We start from the raw sequence: 17,126 nt of genomic DNA, 5'->3' as shown, positions 1-17,126 counted from the left end.
CCGGTCGCCGAGGGAAAGGTCCGGAGAGTCCGGGTCGGCGCCGGCGAGACACAAAAGTCGGCGTGGAGCAACTCAACTGCCCGAGCGGAGAGATTGCCGGGGATAGCGTCGACTTCCGAGTCCAAAGCTCCTCGGTGTCAAATGAAGGCGGGCAGATGTCAAAATACTGAGTGTCGGCGGGAGTTAGCCTCGGGAAGTTTAAACTTTGACTGGACACGTTCCAGAAGACGGCTGGGCGGCAAGGGAGCGGCTTTTCTGGGCAAACATCAGCGAATTGACTGTGAAGTGAGCAGACGTCGCTTCGTCGGCTCCCGTGGTTGCTGGTCAGCTCCATTCTAGGGCGTCTGACTGGCTGTTGGGGCGTGGTATTCTGGAGTCATGCGCAAGAGTACCGCAGCAGGGTGTTTGATTACGCCTCCATGACCGCTTTGTGATTTATGCTGACGTTCTCTCGCTATCCATTACGTTTGGGGAAAATAACGACCGATTCGCAATGTCGGCGAATCCCACAGGCCTGGGTACCTGGGTTAAACTCTCTCGTCAGAGCTTCAATGCCATGCAGGGGAGCTCCCGCAGTGGCCCAGCCACCTGCCGCAACGGGCACGCGAGCTAGGAGCTAAACCATGAATCATGACGCGTGCTGCCCACAAGGAGGCGCGCGACCTTTTTTTTTGGGGGGGGGGGGGGGCATCATCTGAGAGAGACCTGTCGATCACAGCTCGCGGGCCGAGGCCGTGAGTCCTCTTGGGAAACAGAAGGCAATTGCAACGACAGAGGCCAAAATGACTTGTTGAAGTGTTTTGCTCTTTGAGGTTGGTTCAGATGGAGGAATGCATCGGATGAGGCTTGCGGGAGGAGCTGGTTCTGCCGCCTGTCATACGTAATGAGACGAAATGCTCTGTGCAAGAAAAAGCCAGAGCTTCAACGACCTCACACTCCAACCAACCACCTACCCGTCCTCCATCAGGCAAAGTCAATGGCAACTCCCGCTCGCAATCTTGCATTGTCACACGCAAGCAAACACTCACACATTTCAACCTCCTTGATGCTCTTACTGCATGATGAGTTGATCTTGTCAGGGATGGTCGATGGGCAGAGGAAGACCCATGTTCTTCCTCCTATATAATCTCTCATACAGTGAGTTATCTGCAGGCTATTGAGGTTATTGATAATATTCTTGCGAACCTGGATCGAAGCTTTCCTGGTTATTATAAACAGTACCACGATGCTTAGTAGGTATTTATCATAGTATAAACAGAATTTTCATAGTGTGGCGTAAACCTTCACAAATTGGATGTGGCTGGGCTCAAAGGGTAGAAGATGATGCTCTTACTGCATAATACGTAGTACACACCATCACGACTTTTTAGCAACAGCCCCAGACGACACGAGCTTCCCACAAGCTTGCTTGCCCAACCAACGTACCTAGCAGGGGTGCAAGCTAAAGGTAAAGCGTGATAAGGGCTTCCAGGTTCCTCTAACAGAGAGGTCCCCACTCGCGTAAACCGGCTCTGAAGACTGGATTCAGACCTGTTTCAGTCAAGGGTCCCTTTTCCGCGCCGTCACAGTCTGTTGGAGGCTTGGAGCTCTCTGTTGGAACCACAAGACACGACAATATGAGAGACAGCCCACAGCACGGCACCTGCCAACCGCGGCGCAAGGCAAAAGCTGCAGCTCAATTCCAGGATGAGGCAGAGCCCCGAAGTTCGTGCCCAGGGGTGGCAGGGCGGGCTGGCTGGCCAGGGTTCAGGTCCTGGAGGCTACCTTACTTTGCTCAAAACCACACAGCTGATTGCCTGTGACGAGGACAAGGTAGGCGGCGGGGGAACCTTGCGAAACGAAACGGTGCAACAACATCTCCGTCCCTTATTTTTCCTTTTCGCCACGAGGAAACACGCGTTGCTGCTTGCATGGTTCCAGCCCCCGGCACAAAGGCCTCCCTCCTTCCCTCCCCTCTTCTCTCAGTCAGTGACAGTGTCGTTCCCGTCCCCAAGTGAGGTGGAGGGCAAGCAAGGTACGGATGGCCAGCTACTAGCTGTCCTCTGCCGCGGTTGCTCCCAACCCGCCTCGTCTCGGCTGGGTCGTCCTTTTTTTTTTGTTGAGGGGAGACGACTGGCTCGACTGGACTGGACTGGATGCACTCATGCGCCAGAGGATGGCAACCAAAAAAAAAGACGGCGCGTGTTTCCGTACATATCCTCTACCCACCCCCCCATGCCATGTCGCCGTCGCCAACATGTTTCTCCTGTGCATGAGGTCCGTCTTTCCTTGACTTTCAACTCGACTGACCGACTTTTCGCCTCTTGGTCGCTGGAAGCCTGCCGAGTTGTGCCCTTTTGTTTGTCTCTGTTTCCATCTTGCCGCCGTCGACAGCAAGCAGCGCACACAAAACCATTGAGCCCTGTCGTGTTGCCCTGATTCGGGTAAACTGTGTAGCATCGTCGTTGTGATATCACCACTCCAGGCCAAGCGCCCAGCCTTTCTTGCGCCTTGCGACCATCTCTGTCTACCTATCTTCATCTTCATAGGCCATTAAGAAGCTTTCTTTTGGCTTTTCTCAGCGCCAATTCTTCATCGCCTCGCCATTGACCGGTTTATACTTGTGGCAGAGCGGCCGACTAGAAGCTACCCCTCCCCCGCATTACACCATTCACAATGGCCGCCGCCAACGACGGCTTCGGGGACCTGGGTCTCGACATCATCGGAGTCGGCACTCAGTACCCACCTCATTCGCTGGAGGCCAATTCGATAGACTACCTCAGCGAGATGTATTACCCTGAGTCACCTGCGTACGTAACGGCTCCTCCGCGATCATTGCGATCCTGCTAATACCTGGTGATACCAGGATGAAGAAGATCCTCTCCATCAACAGATTCACCGGCATCGAGTACCGTTCGTCCATCGGCACACCAGAGCATCCGATCGTAAACCAGAAGAACCCTCCGTCAATCACCGATCTTCACAATGTGTTCATGAGCGATGGTGTCCCGTTGGCCGTCAGCGCCTCCCGCAAGGCCATCGAAGAAGCAGATATCGATCTCAGCGAGATCACCCATATCGTCGCGACGACCTGCACCGACAGCGCAAACCCAGGGTTCGACCACTACGTTATCAAGGGGCTCGGGATGACACACCAGGTCGAGAAGGTCCTCTTGCACGGGGTGGGCTGCAGCGGAGGTCTCGCCTCGTTGAGAACCGCGGCGAATCTGGCGCTGGGCCACAAGTTTCGAGGGAAGCCTGCTCGGATTCTCTGCGTCGCGCTCGAAGTCAGCACGACACTGGTACGTAGCGAGCTGGACAGCATCAACGAGACGCAGGAGACGAGGATCGGCGTCGCATTGTTCTCGGATTGCGCCAGTGCTGTGGTGCTCAGTAACGGCATCGGGCAGCCTGCGACGCCTGTGTACTCCTTGCTGGGGTGGGAGCATAAGATTATCCCAGATACCGAAGGCGACCTGGGTTTCGATGTTGATCCTGTTGGTAAGTTTGACACTGGCTGGCCATTGTGTTCGACACACGCTGACACGAACAAAAGGGTGGAAGGTGGTTCTCTCGCCACGAGTCCCGAAACTCGCCTCGGCGGCCGTACCCACAACCTTTTCAGAGCTCATGTCTTCGATTCCCCCACTAGGGCCGCGTTACCAGAAGGCGGACGACTTCGACTGGGCCATGCACCCAGGAGGTGCCACGATTCTGACCGAGGCAGAGAAGGCGATGAATATTTCGTCATTCCACATGCGGGCGAGCTATGACACATACATGAAGCACGGGAACTCGAGTTCGGCGACGATATTCAGCGTGATGGACCGGCTGCGTTCCAAAGACATGGATGATATCGCTCCGGAGGGCCGGGCACGCGACTACGTAGTGGGGTGCGCGTTCGGGCCCGGGATTGCGGTGGAGATGTGCATGCTCAAGCGGAACCTTGGGGCTCGGGGCATTACGGGCCTGGAGACGCCGCCGGAAACAGAAAGCGAGGGCAGCAGCAGAAGCGAAGCTGGGGACGACGGTGGAGCGCAGATGGAGGGGCACACGTCTCCGGGACGGGACGGGGGTCAATCCTTTGTGGCGGAGGCACTAGAGAATCTGGAGTTGGACTGAAGAGGGACATGGCGGGGGAACGGGGCCCGGGAGAGAAGACAGGAGACGGTATATAGTGGGAGGCGGCGAAGGACGGATGCATACCCCTGACACGACGGCGTTGTTACGAGGACACGATGTGCCTCGGTTTGTCAGTCTCGTTCGGCTGAGCCCTGGTATTGATAGTTGGCAGTAATCGAAATAGAAGCATGACTTGCTTGACGAATTGAAGAAGCTCCAGAAGCCGCCGCGATTGGCCGAGTGTTTGCAAGGTATTGGAAAGGCATGACATGGCATATGCAAGCTCGCGGTTCGAAGCCGAGATGTAGGTCGGGTTCAAAGCCGTCAGGTGGGAAGGCGAACTCTTGGAAGTGGAGGCCACGATATCAGAGACACGAGATGAGCCGAGAGGTGTGGAATTTCTCCGGCAATGGAGGAGGGTATCGCGGGATGGTCAACGGTTGGCCGAGGAAGACAAGGCATCGAGGGGCCGATGTGTGGTCGTTGGATGCTCGGTTTTCGGCGGACAAAGGGTCGAAGGCTGTCACGATCCCGCATCTTCCCGGGCTTCGGCAATGGCTAAGGCGTCAAGGCTGGGGTGGGACGGCGCAGCTGGTAAGGATGAGTTCATGGCCGGGGATGGCATCGTCATGAAGCGGCGCGATTGGTCGTTGGTTTCCGGGGCCCGGCTGCATGAGGTAAGGAAATTGGGGAAAGCAGATCCGATGGTGCATCTTTGGGGCCGGGATGGGGTTTGCAATGCGACGGAGATTTGTTGTTGCGGTTGGTGTGTGTGTCGGGTCGGGTCCGGAGGTTCACGATGCTTCACAAGGCGGGCATCAGCTTCGGATCCAAGAATATAGATGTTTTATTTTCACACACCTTTCGACACACCGAGATGCTCGGTGAAACCACCACCCTGGCCGTCAGGGCAGCCCCGTTATGGAGAATCGAGTCAGTGATATCCACGGGCTGGACAATAAATATCTCAACAAGCAGAAGTAAGGCCGAGAAGTCTGGAGAGGGAAAAGTCAAATGCCATGACAGTCAGCAGGCTCGACAGCGGTCTCGGTGGCCGGAGCGGTAGGTGCACGGGCCAGAGAGGCGCTGACACGGCTGGGCATAGCAGCTGGGCCCTCTACAAGCCCCGCCATTCCAGCGCCATCGCAGTGCCCCTCGTCTCCCAACCGGGAAAAGCACAGGGCAGCGAGTGATTGGATCCCTGCAATAGGTGGTGCGCCAGCAATATTTTGACGTCAATTGGACGGTGGGTGGGGGGAGGGGTTAATCGCGTTTGACGTGGTAAGAGGGGCTCTGTGATTCGACGGTCCGATGCTAAGGTACTTGCGCAGTAGTACTTTTTTCCCCCTTCCCTTCCCTTCCTCAACAAGTCTTCCAGGTTGAGACACTGCAACGAGAGGGAGAGAAAGAGAGAGACAGTCTCCCACTGATGGCGGCGCTCTCGGCGAGGAGAGGAGCCCGGTGATGAATGAGATACCTGCCTAATAGGTAGCGAGAAGTGGCATGGCACAGGGAAATCCGAAGGAAATTGAACCAGCCGTCAGGTACCCACGTTGGCTGCTGGAGGTGAATCGCGGTAGCAAGCAGCAGCTACGCAGCATGCCCCTCAGTACTTTGCCTTTCCACATCCAATGTACCGCCTGCTGTTGGACTGGCGTAAGAAATAGCAACCTGGACAGGGAAGAGGAGCTCCTCATGTACCTCACCTCTCGCAGGCAGTGTCCCTTCCCAGTCGAGCCCAGGCCCAGCACCGCACCTCACCTCATGCAACCGCGACCCAGCAAAGGGCACCCGTCACTGGAGCGATGGACTGAACGTGGGACATGGACCGGGTTCTGCTGCTCAGCCCGAGTAAAATCCCGCTCGTGGGTGTGAGCAACCAAACATAGTTAACCCGTCCACTTCCACCTATTCCAAACTTTCTTTCTGAATCTTTTCTTCCTCCAATTCCTACATCGCAAATCAGCCTTTTGGTCCGTTCGTCTCTGGCCCGTCGCAACAGACACACCTCACTACACAACCCCGAATACCACACAGACAGATACAGATACCCCGCCATCCATCATGGGTCTGCTGGAAGAGCTCAACATCAAGCCCGGTGTCATCTACGGCGATGACGTCCTGAAGCTGTTCACCTACGCCAAGGAGAAGGGCTTTGCCATTCCCGCTTGCAACGTCGTATGTTGTTGTTCCCTTCCGCCCTGCTCGTCGTGTTCCGCCGCCGCCGCCGCCGCCGTCGTCGGTTGCCGGAGATCAGACCGAACGACACGGAAAAGAGGGGTGTTGACAATCGGCTAACAACCCCGCCTCCCAGACCTCTTCTTCAACCGCCGTTGCTGCCCTCGAGGCTGCCCGCGAGGCCAAGTCCCCCATTGTCCTCCAGACGTACGTCGTCTCGACCTACCAACGACTTGATTGTTCTCAGTTCTGACGAGTCCCAGTTCCCAGGGCGGTGCCGCCTACTTCGCCGGCAAGGCCATCCCCAACTCTGCCGACAAGCAGGAGGCTTCCGTCGCCGGTGCCATTGCTGCCGCCCACTACATCCGCTCCATTGCCCCCGTCTACGGCGTTCCCGTCGTCCTCCACTCCGACCACTGCGCGTGAGTTTGCCCCCGATGCCAACATCTGCGTTGTCCGCACAGGAATTGACAGTCTTCGCAGCAAGAAGCTCCTGCCTTGGCTCGATGGCATGATCTCCGCCGATGAGGAGGAGTTCAAGCGCTCCGGCCACCCCCTCTTCTCCTCCCACATGATTGACCTTTCCGAGGGTTCGTGCCGGCCCCGATACCTTCTGCACAGCACGAGACTGACATGCAACAGAGGAGGTCGCCTACAACATCGAGACCACCGCCAAGTACCTCAAGCGCTCTGCTCCCATGAAGCTGTGGCTCGAGATGGAGATCGGAAGTAAGAGGCACGACTCAATCATGCCCTGAACGCCGTAACTAACAATCACACAGTCACTGGTGGTGAGGAGGATGGTGTCAACAACGAGGATGTCGACAACAACTCTCTGTACACCCAGCCCGAGGACATCTACGCCATCTACCAGGCTCTGTCCCCCATCTCCCCCTACTTCTCCATCGCTGCCGGTTTCGGTAACGTCCACGGTGTCTACAAGCCCGGGTAAGCAATCAGCAATCAACCAGCAACCTTGACAATGAGCTCCGGTCTGACCTCTTCGCAGCAACGTCAAGCTCCACCCCGAGTTGCTCGGAAAGCACCAGGAGTTCGTCGCTGCCAAGCTTGGCAACGGCGACAAGAAGCCCGTCTTCTTCGTCTTCCACGGTGGCTCCGGCTCTGCTGTCGAGGAGTTCCAGAAGGCCATCTCCTTCGGTGTCGTCAAGGTCAACATTGACACCGACCTCCAGTGGGCTTACCTGTCCGGTATCCGTGACTACGTTACCAAGAACATTGACTACCTGAAGTAAGTGCCCTTGTTTATCAGCTGTCAGACGACGGCCTCTAACGCCCGAATAGGACCCAGGTCGGCAACCCCGAGGGTGATGACAAGCCCAACAAGAAGAAGTACGACCCCAGAGTCTGGGTCCGTGAGGGTGAGAAGGTCATGAAGGACCGTGTCAAGCAGGCCCTGTTTGACTTCAAGGCCGACAACGTTTTGTAAAGGATGGATAATGGGTGATACCTCTGCAGAGACTGGACCGAGATGTGGGGTCGCAGGCTCTGTTCCGTAGGATGAAGCTGTCAAAAGACGCCTACCTACATACATTCAAATTGAAGTAAAAGATCAAAAAAGTGCCCTCCTGTGCCATAAGATGCTCCATTGAGAAACATTGCAGCTTGGCGACATGACTCCTTAATCACAGGCAAGCACTCGAAGCCAGCTCGGCCACATCTACAGTCGCTGTGCGTGGTCTATTGTTGTGCAAGCCGCACTCTATTACATCTCTTACCATTTGCACAGTACCCCTGACGGCTGCCTGCACCCTGGTTGTCTGTGCCGTGTCTCGACGTCACCTCGGTCCTGCATCATCCCATGTTCAGCCATCACCCCACCTCATTCCTCATGTTTCTCATTTGTAAGCTCATTATCCCACTCTAACCCAACGTGATTCACAGCGGCGCTGTCTGACTTGGCTCGAACTCCACCTGCGTTCTGATATCAATCCAAAATGGCTTCAATCTGGGGTCTCCTCCGGCGCAACTATTATATCTTCAATCCGCCGGTCGCGCCACGGCAAGATGGGGCTCTCCGCTTCGGTATTCTTGGTGCGGCCAACATTGCGTGAGCCAATACGATGATCTCAAAACCCACAATACTAACACCAGTCCAGGCCCATGGCTTTAATCAACCCGGCCAGATCCCATCCAGAGGTTGTCATCCAAGCAGTCGCTGCCCGCGACCCTGAGAAGGCCGCCGCGTTTGCCGCGAAGCACGGCATCCCAGACGTAAAGCCAGACTATCAGTCCATCATTGACGACCCCTCAATTGACTGCGTCTACATCCCACTCCCTAATGGCTTGCACTATGAATGGACCGTCAAGGCACTTGAGGCGGGCAAGCACGTCCTCCTCGAGAAGCCGTCCGTCGCCAATGCTCGAGAGGCGGAGGCGCTTTTCCGACTGCCACTACTCAAGGAGTCGAAGGCCCCCGTCCTACTCGAGGCATTCCATTACCGGTTCCAGCCCAGCTGGCAGTACTATCTGACCCTGGTCGACGCACCGAACGTCGAGCATGTGAAGGCTAGCGCACACATTCCGTGGTTCATTATTGGGAACGACGATATTCGGTGGGAATACGATCTTGCCGGCGGTGCTCTGATGGACCTTGGGACGTACACCATCAGTGCGATTCGCCAGACTTACGGCATTGAGCCTGACGAATGTCTGGAGGCCAAGTTCGACACCATGCCTCCCCCCAAGGACGCGGCTGACCACTCGTGGAACGTCACTTGGCGGATGAAGAACGGCGGGACCGCAGAGGCAGAGGGAACGCTGCGGGCCGGGCTCGCTGCCATCGGAGTGCCGAAGCTGATTGTCACGCACAAGGAGACCGTCGTCGAGGACGCCAAGCTGCCGGTCGGGCAGGAGAAGACGCGCAAACGCAAGATTGACTTCGCCAACTTCATGTTTGGCGGCATATGGCATCGGATCGACGTCAGTGACGAGTTCGTCATCAAGAACAAGAGCAACGGGGCGGTGGTGAAGAGGTGGACGGAGAAGCAGTCGAAGAAGGCGTACACCTTCCAGGAGGCGGGCATCCAGGCCGCCAGCGAGGAGCACTGGATCACGTACCGACACCAGCTGGAGCAGTTTGTCAACCGCGTAAAGGGGCGCGAGACGCCGTTTTGGGTGGATGGGGAGGACAGCATCAACCAGATGAGGATGATTGATATGGCGTACGAGAAGGCGGGCTTGCCGCTGCGCCATTCGCCTGGCGTCACGATTTGATGATATCACGCACGGCCCAGAATGCCTTTTCTTTTCACCATGGCTTGCTTGGAAACCGCTCCCGGTTGCTTATTTCTGATGTAGTTGTAAAATCCAACTCGCGAATGCCATGATGCTCCCAATAAGATGCATCTCCGTGATCACTCTCCCGATGACGTATAAAAACAATAACAGCCGCCCGCTCCTCCATCGAAATGTGCTGCTGTGCTAGCCCCGACTGAACCCACCCTTCGCGACTTCGATGAACTCGTCCTTGCTCACCCACCCCTTGCCCGAGATGTCTGCCATCTCAATCATCCTCCGCATGTCCGACTCGCTCAGCGTGCTGTTCACCTCGGAACACACCGCGCGCAGGCTCTCCAACGTGATGCGCCCCGTGCCGCGCGGGTCGAACATCTTCCACGCATCCTCGGCCTCCTCCTGCGGGTCGCGGCGCATCAGCATCCACGCGGCGATGGCGGAGAAGTGCTCCTGCGGCATGCGCAGACGCGACGGGCTGCAGGGGCCCCGCGCCGGGTCGTGGTCGTGGGGCGGCACGCCGTGAGCGAGCAGCAGGGCGTACGTTTCTGTGCGGGCGAGGTCGAAGCCGATGGCGCGCAGTGCAAACGGCCATTCGCGCGCGTTGAGGGAGCCCAGGCCTTGTTGGTCTACCACCTCCCACTGTGTTTTCCCGGCTGGTGTGAGCGGGCGATGAATTGGTGCTTGGAGGTCGGGTGGGTGAGACTTACAGCTTCTCTGATGTTGTTTTGCCAGTCCGTCGGCAGCGCGGCTAGGTCGCGACGGCCTTGGTTCATGTCGAAGAGTGACGCGGTCGTCATCTTGGCGGTGTTTGTGTTGTTGTGGAATCGGCGTTCCGGGTATCTTCAATATTGGTTGCTCCCCTAATCCGGCAGAGAAAGCCGGGTCAAGCAAGGCAGGTCGAGTCGAGAGCGTCAGTTTGAGACCAGACTCGGAGGCTGGTGGTTGAGGGTCGAGGAAGATGGAAAAATGCGATCGGGGTATCTGGGAATGCGAGCGTGATTGAAACGTCCCCTAGATGCTGCTTCTTTGAATCCCTTCAGATCCCATGCTCGTTCTCTGGCAATTGGTACGGTTGGATTGCTTGTTTACTACGCTTCACTGCTCATTCATCTCATCGCGAACTGGAGGCGCGGTGAGAAGGTACGTATCTAACCTGGAAAGCTCGACTGTGGGGCATTGTGGCTGGGACAGATCACGTGGGCAACGGTCGAGGCTGCACTAACACACCTTGGAACGCTCGTTCCATTCAATACTTCGCGAGAAGGGAGTCTAGAATACTGGATGATTTTTGCGTCAATGAAAGGGAAGCTGCTTCATTTTTGATAATTTCGGTATGATCGATGGCGGCGACCTGAACTCACCTCTTCTCCGCCGAAGAAACTCCGCGCTGGAGACCGGTTCGGAGAGCGACCAATCATTTTCAGCTTGAACCGTTCACCTCCATCCAACAGGCGTCAGTAGTCTTCCATCATCCATCGTGACTGTGTTTGCATTGCGGTGTTCGGGTGTTGCTAGTCGCTCAAGATCCTTTTCACAATGAGACCAACGTTATGCCGCCCGTTTCAGTCCACTTTCCGAGTGTTAGGTCATGAGAACCCTCTGGTACAGTGCCCTCCTTACTGAACCGGAGAAACCAGGCACTGACACGAGCCCAGGGCCTCCCGAAATCCGGCACGCCACCGCATTGGCCGCGAAAACCGGTTCGGCGCAAGATCACCGGAGTGGACAAGGTCATTGCCGTCTCGTCTGCCAAAGGAGGTGTTGGCAAGAGCACAGTTGCGGGTGAGAAAGATAATCAGAACATTAGTGAACAGAAAGAACGCGTTGTATTGACTTCCAGAAGCAAATCTATCTCTGGCTTTTGCGCGGCTAGGATATCGCGCTGGCATTCTCGACACAGACATCTTTGGGCCGTCCGTCCCTACCCTGTTCAACCTTTCAGGGGAGCCAAGATTGTCGCAAAGTGAGTCGAATCTCTCACTCGGCTGGGACTCATGCTGATGACCGCCCAGATAACCAACTGGTGCCAATGACAAATTATGGTGTCAAGACCATGTCGATGGGATATCTCGTGCCGGAGGACGATGCTGTGGTTTGGAGGGGCCCGATGGTTATGAAGGCTATTCAACAACTGCTTCACGAGGTTGACTGGGGTAATCTCGATGTCCTGGTCTTGGACTTGCCCCCTGGAACGGGAGACACGCAACTGACCATCACCCAACAAATCATTCTCGATGGTTAGTATACCCCCAGCCGAGAGTAGTCTGACGCGGTACATGTCACTGATCATTGTCAGGATCCATCATCGTCACGACACCTCACACACTCGCCGTGAAGGACGCCGTCAAGGGCGTCAACATGTTCAACAAGGTCAACACTAATATCCTGGGCCTGGTTCAAAACATGTCACTGTTCAAATGTCCTCACTGCCATGGAGATACTCATGTGTTCGGATCGAACGACAGAGTCGAGCGCATGTGCAAAGAGCACAATATCAGCTTCCTGGGCGACATACCACTCCACCCGTCAATTGGAGACGACGCGGACCTCGGCAAACCGACTGTGGTGTCTGAACCGACAAGTGAGCGGGCAGGGATATTCCTCAAGATCGCCCAGAACATCGCTCCCAGGATCGGCCTCCGTTCACCGTAAATTGCTCGGAGGGGTGAGCTTCAAATTGGCGTGATGAGTGTAGGATACCCTGTGTAAGCAAACGTTTAGTCAACGGACCTCGAGCAGGGGTATTGTGGGCATCTCATGTATTTGTGTCAACAGTCCCTTTGCGCTCCTAGCAGCACCCAGATCGGGGAGCAACCCCTTTGCATCTGGAGGGAAGAAAAGTCGTGTGTACAAACCGTTAGCCTATGTAACGCGGAAACAAGACACATTACCAGGAATGGAACGAGACTGCCAAACCACCCTTAAACGCCATCCAGCCCTCGGGCTTCCTTTTGTCGAGAGGATCATTCCCATGCATAGAAATCAGACTGTAGGTTAGTCCAGCTCGTCGTTTTGCTGGTATACGTGACGGCTGCGGGTAGGATCTTTGCGCATGGCTTGGCCGGAGCCCGTAAAGCCAACTGTGACAACGTCAGTAAAAGACCCAGACTTGATAATGAGGGGTTGGCATACCTCGGCCATGTACACCGTCGGGCGTGCGGAACATGCTGTCCTTCTTCTGCTTTCCGAACTTGGACTTGGCGTTGAACTCCTGCCACTTGCTCTTGCCCTTCTCCAGCTCCTTGGTGGCCTTGATCTTCTTGGCCTTGGGAGGCTTGGTAGCTGCATCGGCGTTCTTCTCCGCATCAAGCTTGGCTTGTTGTTCCGGGTACAAGCTAGCAGCAGCGGATGTGACGACACCGTTCGACGGGCCGGATGTCTTGGGCGGCGCAGGCTGTGCAGCCTGTTGTGCGGTGCTGGGTCCGGACGCTGGTGTTCCGTCAGCCTTGCGTTTGTTGGACATGGGTCGGATGTCCTTGGCCCGCAATGTGTCGGTCTCATCGTAGCTCTTGAACTTGACAACATAGATTGGCGCCGTCGATGAGCCGGTGATAGAGGTGATGCGCGCAGGGTAGAATCCTCTGTCGCCCGAGACCCATTTGGCCATGACAGTGTCGTTCACACGGTAGACAACAGGGGCATCATCCTTCTCTTCGACGGCTGGGGCGGCCTTTTTGAAGGCAGGATGGTTCTCCTTGGACCACTTCTCGGGGGGCGGGCTGGGGGCTTTGAGAGGTGCGGGCTTGGGTGCCTGCTTCGGCTGCAGCTCAGCAAGAGACTCGTTCAGGAGGGAAATCATGTCATTCAACTCCGCCTGCAGACTTTCGAGTTCGGGGTTTCCGGGGTCATCCTTCAGACCGGCGTGGACGACGTCGAGCTGGCGAGGCAAGGTTAGCAAGCGCTCGTTTGGGAAGGTTCAGGCGGGATGGCGCGTACCTGCTCCTGGTACTGTTTGCGATCCGCCTCCAGGGCCGCGATTTCGGCGGACATTTTGGCTGTTGGATTGAAGAGATGCTGTGGAAAATATGAATACGAAGGTGACGAATGGCGGGATGCGAGTAGTTGGGCTCGAGTGGTTTGCGAAGGGTGGGTTAGCGGCAAACACAAGATGTCGCGGTGGTTGTGATGGTCAGGCCTGCTTGCGACGGACTGCGGCGGAAGTAGAGCCGCTGATGCACTTGGGTTCACTTCCAGATTCCATTGCAGCCAGAGCTTATCCAGGATCACGTGCTGATAAGAGCACATGGAAATGCATGCAACGCCCCAGGATGACCTCAAGTGAGACAGAATCTGGAGGTGCAGGCCAATGAGAGCTTACCTGATTGGGGTCCCCAGAGTGCTGGAGTGCCGCCTGTGGGTTTTAGGAATCGGGATTACAGGGGTGGGAAGAGGCGGTTGAAGCCGGGTCCTGGCGCAGACGCGGGCACTTTAGCTGGTGTGCTGGCCGTACCACAGCCTGCCCAGGTACCTAGGTAAGTAAGCCGGCCGTAATCCAGGCACTGGCACTGGCGGCACTGGCTGACGATACCTCTCTGGGGGTGTATGGTCGGTGGGTGCTGTGCTGTTTGCGGTTGCGGTTGCGGTTTAGGTGCGGGCGTGCGCGGGTGCGAATTCGGTCTCGGGTACCTTGACACCTTGACAAGCTCGACTTTCATTCTCTCCCGCAAATCTAATTAATCTCGACCTCTCCCTCTCGCAACACCAACTACATTTCTTGCGCACATCGCATCGACGCAGAAGCATCGTCAGCCTCGTTCTTATCGTCCAATTGGTCGCCCCCCGGTCGCTTCGCGCCGTACCGCGCCCCGGACACATCTTCACAGGCATTAGGTCATTGAAACAAGTCGGCAGCCACCGCGGCCGCATCCATCGGCCCTCCGGACAGGACGCCCACCAGCAATAGCAGCAGCAGCAGTAGCAGCAGCAGCGCATCAGAACTCACCCGCGCCTTGCTACCTACCATCCCGACACCCCAACCGGCATATGTCATACACCTATCCAGGGGGCAAATAAGCAATCATGGTTCGAGACAGAGACGGCGACGAATCCTCGTCTGCCAGCCAATCAAAACGCCCTGCCCTCAATCATCAGGAGAGCGACTCGACCAACAGCGACAACGCCGTCAGAGAACATCATCATCAGCACCGCTCCAAGCCTCAGAAGCACGTTGTTGGTGCCGGTCGCTTGCATGCACGCGTCCCATCCTCCAAAGCATTACACAAACATCATGGATCAACCGCCTCCAAGCTGAATCACCGACGCATAGCATCCCCTTCCCCCGAGCGCAAGCCCACCTTCGCAGCCACCCATCGCCGCGTTCAGTCCGACGCGAAGCTCTCTCGCGACAGCTCTTCCACGAACCTGAGCAAAAATACCTCTTCAACGAGCCTGCGCCGTAACAAGTCCCACGGCGAAGTGAACAAGAAGTCCAAGTCTTCCGACAAGCTAAAGAGGACCAACTCGAACCCCGCCGTCAACAAGGTCAAGCCGCAAAAGTCGCAGGTACACTTCGACTTGGGTAACGACGGCCAGGACGACGAATGGGTGGACGCCAGCACATCTGCCTCACCATACCTGTCGAGAAGAGGCTCCCTGGCCAGCGCCCAATCCTCAGCGAAGCCCGACGACGGCAGTGCAAACAACAGCGCGAATAACAGCGCATACAATTCTAGAACCGAAACTCCCGCAGCGCAACCGTCCCCTCCTGCCTCGTCCACCCCCGATCGCGAGACCGTTCAACACAAAGAATACTTGACATCGAGGTTGCTCCAGCGCACCCCCTCGCACGGCGCACCGCCCAAGATGACTGCAGACACCGTTTCCGTCTCGCGCCGGGGTCAATCTCAGTCCCCCGACTCCATCAGCCGCGTTTCCACCCTCGCCGACTCGCACAATATCAACACTCTGCCAGGAACAAGCTCCGGCGATGAACTAATTTCCAGATTTGTTGGCGCTGGAAGCTCCGGTGCAGCTCGCGAAGGGTCGTTCTACAACCTTCAGAGGAGACCAGACAGTCGAAGGTCCGAGGACATCCCGCAGCAAAGGCCACAGTCTTCCGCGAGCTCTGGGCGACCGTCGCGACGAGAATCCGGATTGTCAGATGATGAGGATGGCACTGCGCTTGCTCCGCGATCGGCCAGACGGTCCGCCCCCCCGGCCGAGAAATCACGAACTCAACAAAAGCTTAACTTGCAGCGAGCGAGCTCAGTGATCGAACCGGGACAGGCTGTTGGAGGTGGTGTTGGTGCAGTAGGCGCAAGCCCGCTGGTGGGGATCGGAGGCCCGGGTTACGATGGCGGCGCGAGCCGCGACCCACGTGTAGCGAAGCAGCTGGAGAAGACGGGGATGGAGTACCTCAGTGTTCGCCGGTTCCAGAACCCCGTCGCGCGATCTTTAGATCGCTTAGCGCAGGCCAATCGCCAGAACAAGAACCAGCGCATACCTCGCAATGGCACTGCCAGTCTCAATGGAAAGGCGGCGTCGATGCGGAGTGGCATTGTGTCGGGCCAGCACACGCGAGCTTCCAGCATCAACGAGAGCAGTGCCGCCGCTGCGAGAAGGCCAATGACACCCCGCGCCCAGTCAATCAGGACGAATGGTGTCGGATCAAGCTTCGAGGCCGATGTTGACGACCACCAGAGCAGCCGGGCTCTACACGAGGGAGCCGGAACTCAAGGACTTAGTGGATCCAGTCTTGTTGGCGGAGAGGAAGATGAGGGTGTAACGGCCATTCTGCGGAACCTCTGGGAGAAGAGCCTAGACCTCAGTGCCAGCCAGGACTAGGAGGATTTGCCTAGCGGTGAGGACTTAGATCTCATTCCGAAGGAATAAAGTGGGGAGAGCAGACAGCACACACAAAGGCGCGACTTGTCTGGGAGTTCATTGCTGCAGTGGCTTCTTCGTTGTTCAGTCATGCCTTTGCTCTCCCAGCAGTTCACAAGCATCACTGCATGTTCCCGGTGTAGTAATGCGCTTCAGTTCTTTCAGACTTGGAAAGCGCTTGTTTTAACAATAAAGGTGTACTATGAATGGTATAGGTGGGCGGGCAGGCAAGGATGGGCTTTTTGGTCGCCAAGCACTTCGGATAGACAGTCGTAATTGGCAGGAAATACAAAAGTAATAATTGATGGCGAGCCATGTACACAGAGGCAGTCGATTGCTGCTTCGCTGTCTGCAATTGTTGTTGTCACGTCCGCAACATCATGACCGAAACGATTTGATAGTTGAAGAAGTATAGAACGGTGGACTGACTACTGATGGGGGAAAACATCGGCGTGCAATACGCCCGGGCTTGATTTGGCCACTGCGGGGTTTATGTGATTGTTTATTTCCGAATTTAAACTGAAAACTAAGCACCAACACCTTGCGTTCAAATCCTACTTGCCTTAAACGGATCTTCTCTCGGCACGTACTGGAGAACTCTTACTGAAGGGATTGGGGTGGGTAATATCAGACCGACACTCACCGGAGCGGAGCTGTTGGTTTGGCCAACGAGCTCTCGGTGAAGGCGTTGGTGGAAATTGGTCTCACCTCAGATCTGGTTTCGGAAATATTCCGGATTCCTTAGAGAGTTCGGCGATAGAGCGAGAGAC

The 17,126-nt window shown here is 56.3% G+C and overlaps 7 protein-coding genes across 7 annotated transcripts; 5 read left to right on the top strand and 2 right to left on the bottom strand.

The window, feature by feature from the left end:
* Nucleotides 1-2,655: 2,655 nt before the first annotated feature.
* On the top strand, nucleotides 2,656-4,101 carry THS3 (Stilbene synthase 3; the record flags this gene model as incomplete). Its single annotated transcript, XM_032019561.1, has 3 exons — nucleotides 2,656-2,789; nucleotides 2,846-3,480; nucleotides 3,536-4,101. The coding sequence occupies 3 exons, from the start codon at nucleotides 2,656-2,658 to the stop codon at nucleotides 4,099-4,101; spliced, it is 1,335 nt and encodes a 444-aa protein (XP_031883262.1).
* A 2,064-nt stretch (nucleotides 4,102-6,165) lies between these two features.
* fba (Fructose-bisphosphate aldolase) lies at nucleotides 6,166-7,726 on the top strand (the record flags this gene model as incomplete). Its single annotated transcript, XM_032019562.1, has 8 exons — nucleotides 6,166-6,279; nucleotides 6,416-6,486; nucleotides 6,543-6,701; nucleotides 6,763-6,869; nucleotides 6,922-7,008; nucleotides 7,062-7,227; nucleotides 7,289-7,528; nucleotides 7,582-7,726. The coding sequence occupies 8 exons, from the start codon at nucleotides 6,166-6,168 to the stop codon at nucleotides 7,724-7,726; spliced, it is 1,089 nt and encodes a 362-aa protein (XP_031883263.1).
* Nucleotides 7,727-8,234: 508 nt separating this feature from the next.
* On the top strand, nucleotides 8,235-9,513 carry CGGC5_v014864 (D-xylose 1-dehydrogenase (NADP(+)) 2; the record flags this gene model as incomplete). The annotated part of the gene is made up of 2 exons (XM_032019563.1): nucleotides 8,235-8,347; nucleotides 8,397-9,513. The coding sequence occupies 2 exons, from the start codon at nucleotides 8,235-8,237 to the stop codon at nucleotides 9,511-9,513; spliced, it is 1,230 nt and encodes a 409-aa protein (XP_031883264.1).
* Nucleotides 9,514-9,720: 207 nt separating this feature from the next.
* On the bottom strand, nucleotides 9,721-10,331 carry CDC31 (Cell division control protein 31; the record flags this gene model as incomplete). The annotated part of the gene is made up of 2 exons (XM_032019564.1): nucleotides 9,721-10,173; nucleotides 10,242-10,331. 2 exons carry the CDS (start codon nucleotides 10,329-10,331, stop codon nucleotides 9,721-9,723), a joined length of 543 nt encoding a protein of 180 aa, XP_031883265.1.
* A 739-nt stretch (nucleotides 10,332-11,070) lies between these two features.
* IND1 (Iron-sulfur protein IND1) lies at nucleotides 11,071-12,186 on the top strand (the record flags this gene model as incomplete). The annotated part of the gene is made up of 5 exons (XM_032019565.1): nucleotides 11,071-11,136; nucleotides 11,190-11,316; nucleotides 11,378-11,497; nucleotides 11,547-11,771; nucleotides 11,831-12,186. 5 exons carry the CDS (start codon nucleotides 11,071-11,073, stop codon nucleotides 12,184-12,186), a joined length of 894 nt encoding a protein of 297 aa, XP_031883266.1.
* Nucleotides 12,187-12,528: 342 nt separating this feature from the next.
* spf30 (Splicing factor spf30) lies at nucleotides 12,529-13,524 on the bottom strand (the record flags this gene model as incomplete). Its single annotated transcript, XM_032019566.1, has 3 exons — nucleotides 12,529-12,614; nucleotides 12,667-13,411; nucleotides 13,471-13,524. The coding sequence occupies 3 exons, from the start codon at nucleotides 13,522-13,524 to the stop codon at nucleotides 12,529-12,531; spliced, it is 885 nt and encodes a 294-aa protein (XP_031883267.1).
* A 1,029-nt stretch (nucleotides 13,525-14,553) lies between these two features.
* On the top strand, nucleotides 14,554-16,317 carry CGGC5_v014860 (uncharacterized protein; the record flags this gene model as incomplete). The annotated part of the gene is made up of 1 exon (XM_032019567.1): nucleotides 14,554-16,317. The coding sequence occupies one exon, from the start codon at nucleotides 14,554-14,556 to the stop codon at nucleotides 16,315-16,317; it is 1,764 nt and encodes a 587-aa protein (XP_031883401.1).
* Between the last annotated feature and the right edge of the window lie 809 nt (nucleotides 16,318-17,126).

This window comes from Colletotrichum fructicola (genome assembly GCF_000319635.2).
Source record: "Colletotrichum fructicola Nara gc5 chromosome Unknown KSG_Nara_v1_contig09, whole genome shotgun sequence".
NCBI classification, from domain to species: Eukaryota; Fungi; Ascomycota; class Sordariomycetes; order Glomerellales; family Glomerellaceae; genus Colletotrichum; species Colletotrichum fructicola.
The sequence above is the reverse complement of the archived record's forward strand: the minus strand, read 5'-3'. Positions and strand labels throughout refer to the sequence as shown.